Source organism: Mercenaria mercenaria, unplaced genomic scaffold, assembly GCF_021730395.1.
Source record: "Mercenaria mercenaria strain notata unplaced genomic scaffold, MADL_Memer_1 contig_1939, whole genome shotgun sequence".
NCBI lineage: Eukaryota > Metazoa > Mollusca > Bivalvia > Venerida > Veneridae > Mercenaria > Mercenaria mercenaria.
This window is the reverse complement of record NW_026459959.1, coordinates 38,318-56,971: the sequence shown is the minus strand read 5'-3', so window position 1 is coordinate 56,971 and position 18,654 is coordinate 38,318. Positions and strand designations below refer to the sequence as shown.

The 18,654-nt window shown below is 34.2% G+C and overlaps 1 protein-coding gene across 1 annotated transcript in view; it reads right to left on the bottom strand.

Annotated features, from left to right (window-relative positions):
• Window positions 1–2,869: 2,869 nt before the first annotated feature.
• LOC128552011 (putative uncharacterized protein DDB_G0289963) overlaps window positions 2,870–18,654 on the bottom strand; it is a gene marked incomplete at its 5' end in the record, with an annotated part of 51,634 nt that continues 35,849 nt past the window's right edge. The window contains 3 exons of the mRNA XM_053532997.1: window positions 2,870–3,611; window positions 13,006–13,146; window positions 16,528–16,680. Of these exons, the coding sequence (XP_053388972.1) occupies window positions 3,539–3,611; window positions 13,006–13,146; window positions 16,528–16,680 (367 nt within the window). The remainder of the gene's footprint in view (window positions 3,612–13,005; window positions 13,147–16,527; window positions 16,681–18,654) is intronic.

The window sequence follows — 18,654 nt, the reverse complement described above, 5'->3', positions numbered from 1 at the left end:
GCATCGAGTAGAAAAGATAATAAAATCCTTTCGAAGCATAGAAAACAAACTATTCTAACACGATCCGATTCATTTTCCTATTAAACAAAGAAGGCTGGAAACAGAGAATTATTAAACAACAATTCACTGTTCTGACGTCACAATTATTACGTCATAGCGTGAAACGGCGTAGCGGCGCGCTGGAAAAGAAACCGATTGAAAATGAGCAAGTATTAAATGAATGCCAACAAGGATGTTCTTTAAAGTCCTTGGTAACGTGTTAGAATCGAAATAATATATCTCATTTAGTGATTTGCTCTTGAATAAATCACTGTTTGTCGTTCAGATGCGTAGTATTATATCACTCGGGCTACGCCCTCGTGATATAATTCCTTCGCATTTGAACTCCAAACAGTGATTTATTTAGCGACAAATCACCGATGAGATACTAGTATATTATTTCTTAAACAAAATAAAAGCAGACTTGGTATGATTGAGTCTGTTCATTAGAGGTTATGAAATATGAAACACCCCTCACACCCTCTAGCACCGACTTAAGCGGAGCTGTAGTACACAGATACTCAATGAGGCCAAAGGACAAGAATATATAACAAAAATCAGCCCATGGCAAGTTTCTCTCCATAACCAGTGTCTATAGCCTGTTTCCTTATTGTGGATTTTAGTACATACGATATAGAGACATTCGAAATTAGAACGGCTGGAAAATAATGTATGCATAATCCTGGAAGGAATTACGCCATATACTACTTCATCATTTAAAGTTTAACTTGTGAATACTTACAGGAAAAAATATCAGACATTGTTCCGAAACATAAGCTGCCTAACTGTTTTAAGGTTTGTTGGAATATGGGATTTTTGTGGGCAAAGACTTCTTCAAGGTTTCCACTGCGAAATTGACAGAAAACATATAGCCTGGTAGAGGGAGAACAGCTCTGTTTAAGATAAGATATTTGCTGGAGCTAGCCTGGGAAGCCGTTGATAATATTTGTGCTTTGTCAGAAGAAGTCATACCTACTATTTATGCATAAAGATCCCCTTTAATTTGCGCTAATTAGTGTTAATTGGCATTCATCGAGTTTCTGATATTATCAACGCCTGGGGAAATCTGAAGGAGTTTCCATGTCACTACCGATTATCGATTTTCTATAATTAGCCTAATTAACATGTGATCATATTTGCGCTTGTTTGAAACGAAAACGAGGCAATGCTGCCGAAAATCCGGCAGTTTTCGTAGATCACTAGGTCTGCATTAATATAACATCTTGATAGTTATGACGCAAATTTAAGTTTAAACTGACATATTCTAAAGTTGTTACAACTTGCTGGAAACGCTAGGGAGGTACACACTGGTATTTGTCTATGGCCCGGAAATGTTCGGTAACCCTCGGAAATACACGATTCCGATCTGTCTTTTCCGTGAGAATTCCGTTTCTTATTTTTAGCTATGGATTATTGCTTTCAGAGGTTATCGTTCTTTATTAAAGACCCTCATATTTCGGGTGTAATATAGGTGGCGCTGCGGTCGGAAAACAGGTTTCCCCAGGCTGTCAATTTGCAGGTAGAAAAAAAGTTTCACTCTTGTTTTTAAATGAAAGAGACACAAATAACATATTACTTAGTCTAATGTTTCAACTTTTATCCTGGTGCGTTTGGTCTTACTAATGTTTCCAAAGAGTGGATTTTTTTTATTAGGTATGTTTCCTTTTACAGTTTCATGATCTATTAGCATATAACTAACTCTAAAACTATAAACTCACAATAATTATTATGCATTATAGTGATAACAATGTATTACATGTTGTAAATACGTTCTAAAATGTTAAAAAGATTGCCTTTAGAAAATGCGAAAGGTGTAGGACTCTGACATCAAATAAATTGCCCCATACCGATCCTCACTCGGGGCGTTGAATTCTTCATGTGAGAAAGCCATCCAGTTGGCTTACGGAAGGTCGGGGGTTCTACCAAGGTGCCCGCCCATGATGAAATAATGCACGGAGGGGCACCTGGGGGTAATCCTCCACCATCTAAGCTGGAATATCGTCATATGACCTATAATTGTGTCGGTGCGACGTTAAACCCAACAAAAACAAGAATGCCTTACTGTCACAAAATACGCCCGTCATCGAACTTGGCCTAATTCATGGGCCATTATCCAAGAGTGCCTGGGGCGATTCGGGTGGTTATCGAACCTTTCCGAGATGTTATGCCCACAAACATTGTCATCAAATGTGGAGAAGATCGGACGAAAACTGTTCGACTTAGAGAGCGGACAAAGCTAAATTCACAGTTTTTCGAGTAATTCAAGAGCCGTTATCCTAGAGTGATTTAGGTGGTTATCGAACTTGGCTGAGATATTATGCCCACACACATTGTCAGCAAGTTTGGTGAAGATCAGATGAAAACTGTTCGACTTCGAGAGCGGACAAGGATAAATTCGCAGTTTTTCGAGTAATTCAAGGGCCTGGGGGGATTTGGGTGCATATCAAACTTGGCCGAGGTATTATGCCCACAAATATTGTCAGCAAGTTTGGTGAAGCTCGGATGAAAACTGACTTAGAGAGCGGACATGCTCCGCTCGCCACGGGTGTTCACATGATACACCCCGCTCTTTCAGAGACGGGCGTATAATAAAAAATAAATAATTTACTTAATGGTATAAAAAATCTGCACAGGAGTTTGTATGATGTGTCAGCTAGAGAAGTTTGATTGAATGGTAATTAAGCCCGAAGAGGCGAATTTAATGCGAAGGTGAAGCAGGTGTCGTTATGATTATTTCAAATTAGCAAAGAATATATTATAAAGGAAAATGCTGGGGCAAAATAAATGTGTTGGATAACAGCGAACAATGAGATCGCAATTTTCTTTATTTGATTCATAAAACTCCCTGGCTTGGATTGCATCATATTTCATTTTCTCTACTTCACCAAGCCATACTGACAAATTTTACAATAACAAAGAAATAAAGACTAAAATAATGAAACTAAACAGTCTAGTGTGAAAATATAAATAAATAACAAAGTACAAAACATAAAATCTTTGCTATCAAATGTAAATGTCCGATGTATAGTAATACAAATTTTGAAGAAGCAAGAATAAATATCATTTGGAGCTTATGTAGCTACCAAAAGTAAAGCTTATCACTCGAACATAACCATAGAGTGGAATGTTAAAGCTAGTTACATAGAAAATATACGTGCTTAATAAGGTTTAAAAACATAGTTAAAAGATATAACTTATCTAAATTAAATTTACCTCGTTTGTGTGCATTCTTTGTTTCGTGCACAGAAAACAAAAGATAGTCGCATGCTATATTAACTAACATGTAAGATATGGGGAGCATGCCATAAAGATCGGAATAGAATGGAATGAGTGTTTTCGTGTTAAAGTCATGATAGCACAAAATGAGATGAAATGAATAAACAATTTGTTCATTTCTAAATTCTTCTGTTTGTATTTTATCTTTCCTTGCACGTTTGCATTTCAAACTCTGACGATAAGTTATGAAGTGTTATTCCTTTTTTACATTTTTGTAGTAGAATCAATTGATGGTTGTAGTGTTGTCTTGTTCGTCATGAAAAATTGCTGACAAAGCTCTTTTCATTGTCTCTGATCTGAAGGCAAAACAAAACGTTTAGACGAAGATATCAAATGAACTGTGCATTTTTTACTAATAGAAATTTAGAACATATAGTTTTACTGGCCTTTAATATATGCAAGACTGATTCATTTGTTACTGATAATGCTGTGATCTATTTTTTATTTATTTATTTTTATTGTTTTTTGTTTTTTTTGGTGTGTGTGTGAGGGGAGGGGAGGGGGGATGAGGGTTTACGTCGTACTGACACAATTATAGGTCATATAGTGACTTTCCAGCTTTAATAGTAGAGGAAAACCCCCAAGTCGCCCTCCGTGCATGATTTCATCCTACGAGGCTCGAACCCACATCGGTGAGGGGCAAGTGATTCAAACCCAATGACCTTAACCATTCGTCTACATAGGTCCCATGTGCAACGAGTTTTTCAATATCCATTAAATATCATTTAGGAAAACAGGACAGTTGAGCAGAAAAAATATATACGTTTATTGTCTTCATTTGATTTGGATGAACACATAGTTTGCTCCTGTAAATAAAATGTATAGAATACTATGATAAGTGTCTCTTCACTCATCAAAAAATAAACGTGTTTGTATCAAACTGCTTAAATTGAACATTTTCCAAAATGTCAAGTAGTAATGTTGTTTTATATGACAAGGCAGGAACACCATAAAGCCATACACAAATACAAGGGTCATTGACCCTAAAGCGCTCACCTGTGTTCAAGGCTTTATGTGTGTTTGTATAACATAATGGTACACGTACAGGGTAAGATTTCTTCTATGTTAGCCTATATTATATATGTGTCACACACAATATTTGAACCTGTGGCAATAATTTAAACAATTACTGTAGACAGTACGTCTCTGATATAAAACGCCAAGTATCAAGGCTCTAGCTATTACTGATTCAGAGAAGATTCCTTATAATATATAAGCCAATAGTTAGTACATGTCACTTACAAGGACGTGACCATTTATGACCTTAGGGCAATAATTTGGACAACCATGGTAGAGTCAAACGCTTATATCACACGCCAAATATCAAAGCTCTAGAGAATATTTTTTTTTGAAAGTCTGATTGCTGAAAACCTATTTTTATCTAAAAAGACCCATATGTTCCAAGAACCGGAACCATTTAAACAATTGTGGAAAAAATTTACCCAGCGAGCATTTGTATTAAGTTTCATCAAAATCCATCCAGTGATTTTGGAGGAGATATTGTTTAAAGAAATAATTGTCGATGAAAAGTGACAAAGCCCTCTGGCGGCCATGTTTTTTTTGACGAATCAGAAAAGTTTGAACATTATATTTAATATTTACACCAGGACAATTTCTGTAAAATTATGGTTAATTTTTTCTAAGTTTCTACCATATACATGTAGGGAAAAGTGACCTCGCACTCTGGCAGCCATGTTTTTGACGAATCGGAATAATTTGAACAAGCTTGGTAGGTCACACAAGGACCATTTGCGTAAAAATATTTTAAAATCGGGCTACACAAGAAGACTTGCGTAAAATATTTTAAAATCGGTTTTACACAAGAAGATTTTTTAAATTTCTACTACATACATAAAGGGAAAAGCGACCACCCTCCCTGGCGACCATGTTTCTTGACGAATTGGTATACGAGCGTAATGTGAACAATCTGTTAGAAGGTGACATAAGGATCATTTGTGTGAAATTATTTCAAAATTAGACCTTCGGTTTAGGTGAAGATATCTTTTGAAGATTTTTCTGTTTATAGCTCTGACTGCCCCTATGTGCAACCAAGCGGAACCGATTGAACAACTATGGTAGAGGATCATCCACGAAATATCCACGCCAAGTTTCATCAAAATCCATTCAGTAGTTTTGGAGGAGATGTCGTTCAAACACAAGTGTTGACAACGGACGGGCGGAAATTTAACATTTAACTAATTACACTGTAATTTTCTTTATTTAATGAAGGACATACAATGTGTACAAAACATGAAATTGAAAACGTAAACTTATTTTCAGTGTGGCCTTCAGTTAACAACAACAAAATACACGAGTATACAAACATTTACAATTTCACAAAATCATACTAAAAATAATCAACGTATTAAATACCAGTAAAAGCTTCACATTCACCCATCTGACAGACACTCGCACACTTATAAGAATATTAAAGAGAATAAACAAACAGGAGCAAAAATACTAATAAAACAACTGACATCATTATATGTAAAAACTGGAAGAATATAATTATTTTAAGCACTGAACTGTAACATGTACAAATGTCTTTTGAAATTATTTTTGAATGTTTGTAATGTACTCGATTCCCTAATTGTGCAGGTATTTTATTCCAAATTTTAACGCTAAAGTACGAGAACGAATGTTTACAATAATTTGTACGAGGTGTTACTGGTCCAGTGCCTAAATCCGGACAGTGCTTAATAATTCGGACACCATTAAAAAACTCTTTATGGTCGTGATTTATTACTGGAATGAACATGATCGACGCAGACGAACGCTTTGATGACCAGAAAATTACTTTCAAATATCCGCACCGCTAAAAGTAAACATTGTGTTCTGCGGGGGATGACGTCATACAGCGCACGCCAGTTATTTGAGGTGCGACGAGGTACTAATTTAATGAGAAAACAATTATTCCTGTTGCAGACGACTCTTTTTCTTAGTTGATCAAAACTGATGTAAAACATGTTTTACATTTCTGTACTTCCCTCAGTATTTATATAAGAAATTTAACCGGGTTCTGTTATATAATAATTAATTCAATAGAGAAGAAAATGCCAGCATTTTGCAGACAAGGGAACAATTCATAAGATAAAATCGGCGCGGCGTCTTTATAGTGCATAGTTGCGTCAACGAGTATAACAACATCAACAGAATCTGCATGTGTGTAAACATTAATTTCCGCTAAGATAGATTTTATTGCGTATTATATTATTGTTATATTTGGCAGATATACATTAAATTAGAAACTAGTCCACATGATCACGTGATTAACAGGAAACTTCAATCGGATGGAGATGTCTGTATACAAAATTTACAGGACTGAATCTGATTGCTTTGTTTCAAACAAAGTCGTATCATTTTTATTTTTTGGAGCACTGATTCGTTGCATTTCATACCGAAATAGTGTCCGAATATTTAAGCACTCTGAAGGTCGATTTTAACAGCCTTTACTGGCCCACTTCGGATGACTTTTTTATGATGAAATCGGCAATATACGATTTTGTTGTTTTGCATAGAGATTTATAAAAAAACCTAAAATTATACATTTGAAATGTGATGCACGTGCGGTTTCGGAATGCAAAGTTATGGTCAAAAAACCACCAAAAGTGTCCGGATTTGTTGTTGAGCGTAGATTATGGAATTTATATTTTGAGACGCGCAATATTTCAGTCATGTAGATAGGTAGATATGTACCATGTTCTGCATAGATTTGTAAATTATCACTGCTGTGTGATATTTTACCCTGCGTCTAAATTTCAGCCATTTTAGATCATTAAAACAGTTCTAATGTAAGTACCCTTATCGGTCTGTTAAGAATAATCTTGGCCACTCTTTTTGTATTACTTGCACTTAATATCTATATAACCTTTGTATCTTTTCCCCAAATAGCACAACAATAATCGAGAATGGGAAGGATATATGCATTATAGAAATCAAATTTGCTTCTACGCTAAGATATAAAATGATATTTTTCAGAACTGCAACTTTTACACACACATTGTCTATCTGGGCATGCCAATTTAGTGTATTATCTAGATAAATACCTGACATTGTTTGCACTGTTACATTTTCTAGCTCTGTGTCAATTATTTTTATTTTTAGAGCATTACATTTCTTTACTTTCATTTCTTTTTCTTTGGGTGTAACGCCATGTTGTTTAGAATAGTTACACTATTCTTTGACGTAGTCTAGGTTTTGTTGTAAAATGTTATGTATTTCAGTTAACTGATAACCGGATTTATGCAGTGAAGATTCATTAGCAAATAAGACTCATTGATATGTCATTGGTATATATTAAAACCAGAAAAGGTATTAGAATGGACTCTTGATGAACGCCCGATTTGACGGTAAGTGTGTCTAATTGTTAGATACCAACTGTGACTAACTGTTTCCTTTTTGATAGATAAGACATGAAAAGACTTGGTATCTTTCCAGAAAAATGGTATAATTTCAATTTTTAAAGTAATATTTCATTCGTTAGCGTAATTAATATATATTCTATGGAGTGTTGTGGAAAGTGAATTTCGAGATATTAGAACTTCGTTTTGTATTTACTCGCGTACTCGGTACACATTTTTCTTCGTTTTCTAAATCTCGTTGCATAACATTCACTGGTATGTTGTCACTTCTAAGACTGCTGAATAGGCAAAGTTGAGCACGGAAGCAATATTTATTTAACTTTTAATATAATCCCGCACACGCCTGAATTTTTCATAATTTGCTATAGAAATTGCCATAAACATATAATTAGTGCTGAAAATTACACTTGCAACGGTTTAAACGAATCTTTATTTTTTGAGAAATATTGAATCGACTCCATGATCAAAAAGGAACAGATGATATAACAGGATTAAGTCCATGAACTGTTTAACTAGATGGATTTGTAAAATGAAGTACTCAGGTTTGTTGGCAAAAGAGTAAGGAAGTTCAATCTTTGATGAAGGCTGGGCCTAATGCTTTTGTTCATGTCATACATTTTATTCTTTTTCTCAAATTAAACAGAATTTAACCCCTTGGTGAGTTTTTTTAAGTAATTATGTTCATTGACCTTTAAAGGAAGCATGTTGATACCCCAAAATAACTGGTTTCCGTGAAAATCTTTTTTTTCCTGATAGTTTAGGGACAGTATTCTTACAAACGTCAGTAGCTTATCGCACTTCCACACCATAAGTAAAATTTTGGATCATTTAAACTATATTTGAGAGAGTTTAATCTGCTTGAAGATAACTATAGAGTTTTATATATTTTGATATCAGAACAAAAGCTTGATGCATACAATTTTATCAAAGTAGTGCCATGATATTGTTCAGTCTTTCTTCTGCATTTTGGTATGTTATATATTGTATATATGCTGTATATTTCTTCGGAAACATGGAGGTTACAAGAAAAGTATCTGCACAGTAAGTTTTCTACTTCTTAACTTTTGTTTCGTTACAGAGAAAGATCCTGGTAATCTTAAACCGTCAGAATTAATATAGACAACTGGTAGACGGAAACTGGCTGTGTTGATGTCTTGTTCTAATGTGCTGTTATTACAGCAGTATACGTAATTGTAACTATCAAAATAATAAAACGGATAAATGTGAACGAATTTTAAGGCATTTGGTCAACAAATAACCATTTACTAATCCATATTCTCTATTTAAATTTCTAAATATGCAGAAATAGAACCTTGAAATCAATATAAACTTGCGATCTGACTTTCACTACTGGATGCACATGCCATTAACAGGGTCATGAAACTGGCCTTATTTTTTCAAACATTTTTAACAGAATTTTAACAGGTCACCATTAAAATTCAGCAATTACTTCTTACTATTTAATGGAATTTTCATGACCATAGTTTTAATGCCATATATCAAATAGCCATGAAATAAGTATATTAAAACCCTGGTAAAATATACCTTGTTAAAATGACTTTGATGGCCATGAAAAGGTGCTTAAAATAAACCATTAAAATTAGTTAACTGGCTCCTTAAAACTCCATGAAAAAATTTAATTGGCATGAAATTAATGTGCCATTAAAATGTACCTCTTAATTCTACATTAATTAGTAAATACTAATGAGGCCATTATTTTTAATACTCTGTTAATGGTCGTTATTTATTAAAAATTGATTAATGGTCTCATTAAATATGTCAGCTTCAATTTTAATGAGTTCGTAATATTTTAATGGTATATCAAATTAAGGGCCATGAAAATTTGCTATCAGAATTAGGCATCTAAAGACACTAGTAATTAACTTCATATTGATACTTGCCGTATTGATTTAAACTACGTATTACTAAACATGTAATAGTATCCATAAATAAGTACTGTTTTGTAAAATGCTAGAAGAATATTTGATTCTTTTTTTTCTCTCTTTATTTTGTAATATTAACACATGTAACAGCCTCGTACAAACATTTGTCGTATTGTATCCTAATTCTGTCATATGTCCATATGAAGAAATGAGAAAATAAATGGATATTGTATTGTATTGTATTGTGCTGTACTGAGAAGGATTTACAGGTACCGGCTTAATAGATCAAGTGGGTGGTTTTAACTATTAAACATTTTTATACTGACAAACATTCTGACCAAGTTTTGTTGGTACAGACATTAGGCATCAGGTGTATTCAAAAAACAAATGTTGATGACAATGTCAGCGCACAATGGGCGATCACAATTTAGCTCTCCTTCAGTACTTTGTGCTCAGGTGCATGTACTTCATCAGCTAAGAGCAAATGTTTGAAAATGCATCGCAAGTAGCTCTCCCACCAATCAAGCGTACCACACTCTTTGATTCATTGAAACGAAGAAGCCATTGATCTGCCCATGCCCCAAATGAATTTAAATCAGACTGTAAATCTTCACAATCATGTGTACTGTTCACTTCTCTATAAACCTTAGTTTCTACTCAAGGATTTGAAAATATGAAAATCTAAGCTGGTCTGAACACATTTTATAATGTAAATTCCTTACCCCACCCACTTTCTTATACAAATGCTGATTATTTGGACAGGAAAAAAAACAAATAAACAGAAAAAGTGGCATGCATCAATACGTATTTACCCTTACCAAAATAATGTAGATTGACGTTATCAAATAAATTAATATGTTTTCATCCGACTTTCATTGAAATAAATCCGATTTTTTGTAGGAACACAATTTGGCAAACATTTGAAAAAAAATGGCGTAACTGCATCAAGGGGAAATAACTTTAATGCAACTAAATATAACATCATGATATTGTATAGACAATGTGTGCGTAGTATGTATTTATTGTGGTTAAAGTCCATTTTAGAACAATATGGGACTGGAATTATAAGCATTCAATGGGACGGATGCAAGCCAAAAACACAACAAAAAAAATGTTTGTGCTTCTGAAAATATAGAATCACATTTTACAGAATATAGGATTTAATGGGCATCACATTGCTGTTAAGGGCCATTAAGTTTACCCTTAAATGAAATCGTACAGAACTTGAACATTTAATGGGCATTAAATCAAATTTAAGGGCCATGGATAATCCTATTAAATTCAAAATGTACAGAATTTCACTATTTTTTCAATGCCATTAACTTTTTTAGCTACCAAACTAAATTTTTAACGGCATGAGTCATGGTCAAAAATGGATGTTTTAATGGTATTTTAACATGTAACCCATTAATGTTGTGAAACCTGTTAAATAAAGTGATGCAATAATTAATGGGGTTAATTAACGTTTTTTCCTATCTTAATGGATATTCTACAAGGTTTTAAAACATGTTTAATGGTATGTGCATCCAGTAGTGTTTGAGACATATTGAGAAACGAAGTATGTGATAATTATTGTAAGTTCTAAGTTTAAATTTTGGGTAAGGATCACAAAGTCATTGCCAAGGCAAAAAAGAGCGGTACCTTTGAATTTCTGACGCCATCTGACGGTGATCATGAAGAAAACACAAAAGATTATGTGCTGTGCACATAACAGTGAATTAACTGAGGGAAATCAAGTTACGTTGAATAAAAAAATACCATATTTTAAGAAATATTTGATCCCTCCTGGCTTTGACATTTGATAAAGAGAAAATAATTCTGTTCACTGTACTCAACAGTCTTATGTTGAATAACAAAACGTCGATCATAGTGGATGAATTCACCCATACCATATTAGGAGCCTCTGTGGCCGATTGGTTAAGGTTGCTGACTTCAAATCACTTGTGTCTGACCGCTGAGGGTTCAAAACCTCACTTGGGGTGTAGAATTATTTCATGCGAGAAAAATACTTCCAGTTGTCTTGGGAAAGATCGGTCATTTGCAAAACAAGATCTTTGTAAGCTGCTGATAGCAGATTATGCAATTTATTATTTGAGACACTCAGGAACCGGGCCCATTAAAAAAATGCTTTGAGGGGCACCTAGGATCTTCCGCCACAATGAAAAACAGGACAGTCACCATATGATCTATACTTAGGTCAATGTGACGTTAAACCAAACATAAATATTTCTTCCGCCGTGCCGTAAATATTTATCTACGTAGATGATAAGTTATTTCCGAAAATCTATTTATTTTTCTTGCATCCTGTATGGCGGGTTTTCTTAAAGAATTTACAGTTTAAAGAAATGGATAAAAGAAGTTTTAATTGCCTTCTTGCAAATTTCTGTTGTTACAATAATTAAGCCGTTTATTTAAAGGTGTAAAGGTCAAAATGATAAAACGATATTTGAGAACGAATTAAACCATTGTGAGCCTAAACGTTACAAAGGGGTTCGTTGCAACAATAATTAACAAGAGCTGTCCGTAAGACAGCGCGCACCACTATTCGGCGATTCGACAGTTAAATGAATTTTATGTCTCAATAAGAGACATCTACTTTAAAAGGAAGATGCAACACATGCAGATGATGATGATAAAGATGCATTTTATGTTTCATGTCAATATCTTATATTGTACTAAAGTTAAATCAAGAAAGAAAAGATTGCCAAAAACATTAAGTATGAAAGGGCACAATTCTGTCAAAATACATTCGAGTTATGGGGATTGTAACCAAACATGCAGATGATGATTTTAAAGAGATATTTTTTTTAATTTCAAATCATTATCTTTTTAAGTGCCAACGATATGTCTATAAACGAAGCCTTCGAAAAAAAAATCACATGAAAATATTTCCAAATATAACAACTTGGTGACCTTGACCTTGGGTATAATGGGCCCAGCCCCTGCAATACTTTGATTGTATGTTGGACAATGTTTATATGAAGTAACAGTAAGATATAAGCAATAGTAACAAAGATATGACAGAAAAACAAAGGTTGCCGAAAAACTTTAACCTAAAAATTACGTAAGTATAACACCTTGGTGACTTGACCTTACGTATAATGAGCCTAGCCACTGAAATTACTTTGTTTGCACGATGAACAATGTTAATGTGAAGTTACAGTAAGATATATGCAATAGTAACAAAGAAAAACAAAGGTTGCCGAAAAACTCTAACCAAGAAAGCTCACGCCGACGCCGGCGCAGAAACTGACGCCGAAGCCGGGGCGAGTAATATAGCACCACTATTTTCCGAATTGTGGAACTAAAAATATATATACCTTATATCTATATGGCTTTACTTAACACACTTATATTATAGATTATTTGAAAGAAACACATTCCGCTAAATACATTTTTGAATATAATGCTTACATTAAAATTGCAAATTATATAAAAAAATTTACCCATTCTTGTTTTGAGTGTTTTCTTTTCCTGAATTCATTCTTCTAGGTAAAGCGTTACCTGACATCGAGGAATTAGAAGGATTGTCATTATCACTGCTGCCTATTTTGTCTTCAGACCCAGTTGTCGTAACATCTATGTCCCTGATGATGCAAAAATATTCAATGTACATGATATACACGTTTCAATACGATAACAGACGCTGCTTAATTCAAACAAAAGAGAGCATATATGTCCTAAAATTATGCACAAGGTAACATTATATGCAGAAACGATCTCGTTACGCAGGAATTATTTCGTTAGGAAAGGCATAAGTTTCGATGAAATTTACATATATTATTGCATGTAATTCTACCAAATAATGATAAAACCACAGACACTTGGGGTTCGGACGCCCATCCACCCCGCTTTCCGCCGCCGCATTTTGTAACATTTCAGCGTGTTTTTTAAAAATGTATTTTACCATCAGTGCTCTCAAATCCACAAGATTTGAAACATCGCACGGACACTATGGAAAGTATAAGCCAATTAAACTTTTAAATTAACCCCTACCAATAAATCACTGGTATCAATCGACGTGTCTGTTACCATTCTGTCAAATGGCACCGGTCTTGACAACTGTCATTTGTATTCCGACAGGAAATCATTAAATATTATAAATAATTCAATCTAATTTTTTATGGAACACTTCCTTGCGAATCGATCCCTGCTTTGTACTGCGCATATCGTTGCCGGGTACCAATATTAATACTGTTACGATTACATTATACCCGATTATCGCGTCAGCACGTGTTACACGAGGTTTGTTTACATAGCGGAACTGTTTGTTTGCACCTTGGACAGATACTTTTATCGAAGCGTATAATTTTGGTACTCGATTTATGACATGCGCTACACAAAGCGAGGGTCCAGCGCAAGAAAGTGTTCCAATTGTTCGTGCGATGTTTCAAATCTTGTGGTATTGAGAGCATTGATGGTAAAAAATACATTTTTTAAAACACGCTGAAATTTTACAAAATGCGTTTTATAATCTTCGCCTATGCTCAATACATGGTAAAATGCTAAAAAATATTGGCTAGACTTAACCAGGGGCGGAGGAGAGCGGGGTGGATGGGGGTCCGAACCCCAAGTGTCTGTGGATAAAACGTGCACATCTGTGTGAACGTGTGTATAAACGAATATTACTAAATGTCTTACTTGATTATTCTAACACGAGTATAACAGAACAGAACAAAACAGAACATGACTTTATTAATCCAAGCTACATATTCAACATGTGAGTATACAGACATAAGTGAATTATTATAAATTTTTACATGACATGGTGTTTCTAAGAAAGTAAGCAAGCGAACCTTTTCCTATTTCATTATTACATTGTGAACAGTGTCTACAGAAGCAGAAAAAAGTGTTGATGGTCATAATTCAAAAGACAGGAAGGAATGGGGGCGCGAGACGCAGTATTAATACTCAGCTGGACAAGATCATTAAGATTATTTTGTTGTCTTATTGCCCGATATTTCAGTTTGATTGTTAAACAAATTGGCCCGTAGCGATATTTCAACAACCAATAATGACCATGACATTGCATATAGAGTCCAGATGCCACACACCAATAATTGAAATAAATATTTCTCAAAAATAAAATATGATTTGAAAAAAAAGGTAATAAAATCTGACTCATGTGACCCTGCCTTTAAGGACAGAAAAATAAAAGTTAAATATCGCACAGTAATGCTAATGACAAAAAATATATACCTACACCGTTTTCCAAGTTTGCTTATATAGATTTAAATATAACCTGAAAGTCTGTAATAGGAATATTACACTTTTAACATTAACTTTAAGGACAGAGGAAAAAATAATTCTATGCATTGCACACGGCGATATTGTGATCTATACTAAGTCTTGTAGTAAGAAGATTAAATTCGGGACAACAAAGATGTGACCAGGTACGAATGTGCGGTACTTTTTAATTTCCTACACCTCACGACGCAGATCTTGAAGAAAACGCCTTACCTTATGTTCATTGCACACAACAATGTCGCAATATATTGTTATGCCAAATTAAACACTTAGTACATTCAACCTAACTTAGGAAAATTAAGTTATGTTCGGGACAAAAATCTGTTATATTTTTAAAGTCTTTTGAGTTTAACGGATTCTGTACATTAATGGTGTACTTAATACTTATACCGTGCGCACAGTGGATTAATTCATCCATTCGGGGCTTCCATGTCTGGGTGGCTAAGGTCGTTTACTTCGAATCACTCGCCTACCACTCCTGTGTGTAAAACAATCCCGCTTCAGGAGCAGAATTCTTTCATGTGAGGAAGCCAACCAACTGGCTTGAGGAAGGTTGGAATGTGTACCTATATTCACGCCTATACCGGAAATATTGCTTGCAGATCTTCTGTCACCAAGAAAAACTAGATTCTGCGACAGTAGTGTTAATATCTATTTTTATTATATACCTATATAAAGTCTGTAAAAAATCGGCTGTATTTCACAATTTAATATGAACAGACAGACACAAATTCCGTATTGTACCTTTTAAATTCCGTATTGTACCTTCCGTATTGTATGCTGCCGGACTATTTTCATTAATATGCATGACCCGACACATTTCTATAAATAGCGCACATAAAAACTTCACTAAGTTCCATTTAATATCGATAAACTTTGAAGAACAAAGAATCAAAATGGTAAAGGTATATAATAAAAGGGTCATTATTACAGTAGCTAGATCTGGGACTTTGTATTCGGCTCGAGTGGATTTTGCAAGGTCGGATCACACTCGGCGCTATCGCGCCTCGTGAGATCCGATCTGGCAAACTCCACTCGAGCCGAATACTGCATCTCAGATCAAGCTACTGTATTATGTAGAAGGCATTAATTTACACGTATTTACGCGAATTTAATTTTAGTTTTCTATTCCATCATTTTTGTGTCTGTCTATTTCATAAAAAATAAGAGGTAATTTCTATTTTTGTATCAACATATGTTTAGAATTGAAATAAAAGGACGGTAAATGCTAACAAGCGAGAATATTGCCTTGTTGTAAAATATTGTTGAAACGTTGATGTAGATGCCAATGTCTTGTTTGATAACAAATATATATTACCTATTATTGTACAGGTTTCGTTAAATAGATTTGAAGATGCCTTTAATGTTTTACATAATAATTATTTGATAATTCTAATTCCATTAAGTAGTGTTAGATACTGTAAGTCGGCTTGTTTCACCAGTTTACGGGATCTTCAGGGGCAATACTGTACTGTTGATGATAGTAACGTCGCTGCGTCAACGTCAACAGTACAGTATTACTCCTGAAGAACTTACAGGTAATTTCTATTCGTCATCAAAATATGTTTAGAATTAAAAGGACGGTAAATGCAAACGAGAGAGAATGATGCCTTGTTGTAAGATATTGTTGAAACGTTGATGCAGGTATAACTTTTAATGTTATATAACGAATATTTTAAATGTACAACTTCTGCTAAATGCAAAATATATGGAAATATTACCCAGTGTGTGCTTCTTCGCTGACCATATTGGTGTTTTCTGAATTCTTATTTTCATCTTCTGATTTTCTTGATTTCTTTTTCCCACGTTTGACATTATCTTTTCTGCCTGGCTTGTTTTCAGACGCAATTTTCGTTTCCGTTACAGCCATCTTCCTGATAAAACAAAAATATCTGATTAATATCATGCTTGCCTCAATCTGAAAAAAAAAAAAAACGCCGCCCAGTCGAACTAATAGTGCATGTACGTCCTGGCAATATGCACAGGATAAAGTATTGATCCACAGCAGTAATTATGATGCAAGTAATAGTTCCATGATAGTCAGAAGTTTTGTTTCAAATGTTTTAAAGATATAGAGTTCCTTTTATTCTGCTTGATAATGAAATATTGACAATTAGTAAAAATTATCCAAAATTTAAAAATGATACACCAAAAGTCCAAAAACTATCCAAAATAATTTCGGCTGAATCAAAACACTTCGTTGTCTATGTGTCAATATCCATGGAAAAATTGTGTAAAAGAAAATGACTCATTCGCTCATTTTTCAACAACCCGTAATGGCCCTGGCATTGCATTTGAGGACAGTGAGCCACACACCGATTTTGTAATAAATACTTCTAATAAACTAAAATGTAATCTAAAAATACTAAAATAAGCAATAACAATCTGACACATCTTGATGTGCCTTTCAGGACAAATAGATGATATTTAAGCATCACACAAGACATTATTTATTGAAATGTATTGAATATTTGGGAACAAAACAACAATGAAAATGGACCAGACAAGAAAGGGTATCATATGTGCACTTTCTGACCTCTCATGACGCTGATATTGAGGAATAACCGTACATTATTTTACAGTTTACAAAAATGTTATAATATATATCACTATCTATTTTAAATTAAAAAAATAAAAGGGAAGGATAGAATTCCTTCCCGAAAGCACAGAACACAGCAAACATGGCTAAGAAGTATAATCAAAAGTGCTTCAAAAAGTTCTATTACAGGGCCTCAAAAATTAAAACGAGAAAATACATAAAACATCTATACAAACACCTCCAAGTATTCCCCTTTAACAGAAATATACCTTTGAATACGAGATATCTATTGTCTAAAAGCGTAAAAAGTAGTCTGCCTTTGGTATCTGTTTAAAGTACTTGCGGATTGAGCTTCTATGTGCACTTTTATTGTCGTGTCGTCGCCCTGACAAAATATTCTTCGTGAGGCGAGGAAATAGAAAAAGTCGCATGAACATAACTCCGGAGAATATTGTACATGTTGGTGTAAAAGTATTCTACCTTTTGGGTTGAAGAAAGTTAATGACGACACTAATTTTAAGGACTGTAGAATTGTCATAAAGTAGGAAAATGCCATAAAACCAGTAATTGGGCGCATTTTGTTATAGAATGTCTTGACGGAGTCAAATGCGGTGTTCTCGTAGAGACTGCTTGTAATAGATTTTCGTTTTTAACAAAGAATCTGCACAACTGGGCCATAAACATTGATGAAAATTGTATACAAAATTTTTGGCGTTTTTCTAACGCTTTGCTTTATCCAGGTGTTTTCATATTTTCTCCCCCATTGCTTGTTGTCAGGTCGACTTTATGGTTCAAACATAAATACCAACGTTTCATCTCTCGTTGGTTAGACAGTGGTTTACCGTCGCAACTTTTAAATTGTTTAAGCAGATTTCTGTATCATAGAAATTTAGTCTTCATCTAATCATATGTCAATAAATGAGGGAAGACCAGATTCACGTCTATACTGGAAATAATGCTCGAAGAGGCATTTGGGATTTTCTGTCACCAAGAAAAGCTAGAAAGTCCCCATAGGACAAATCATTGTATACATGTAACATTACAACCAATTAAACAATTAATTCTCCGACAGAAGTGTTAATATATATTTATGTCGAAGACATTACGTTATTTACGGGAATATAAATTTAGTTTTCTGCTGCATCACTTTTGTGTTTTTATTATTAAAGAACTTATAAGTAAGATCTATTCGTCATCAAAATATGTTTAGAATTAAAAGGACGGTAAATGCAAACGAGCGAGAATGATGCCTTGTTGTAAGATATTGTTGAAACGTTGATGTAGGTGTAACTTTGAGTGTGATAAAACG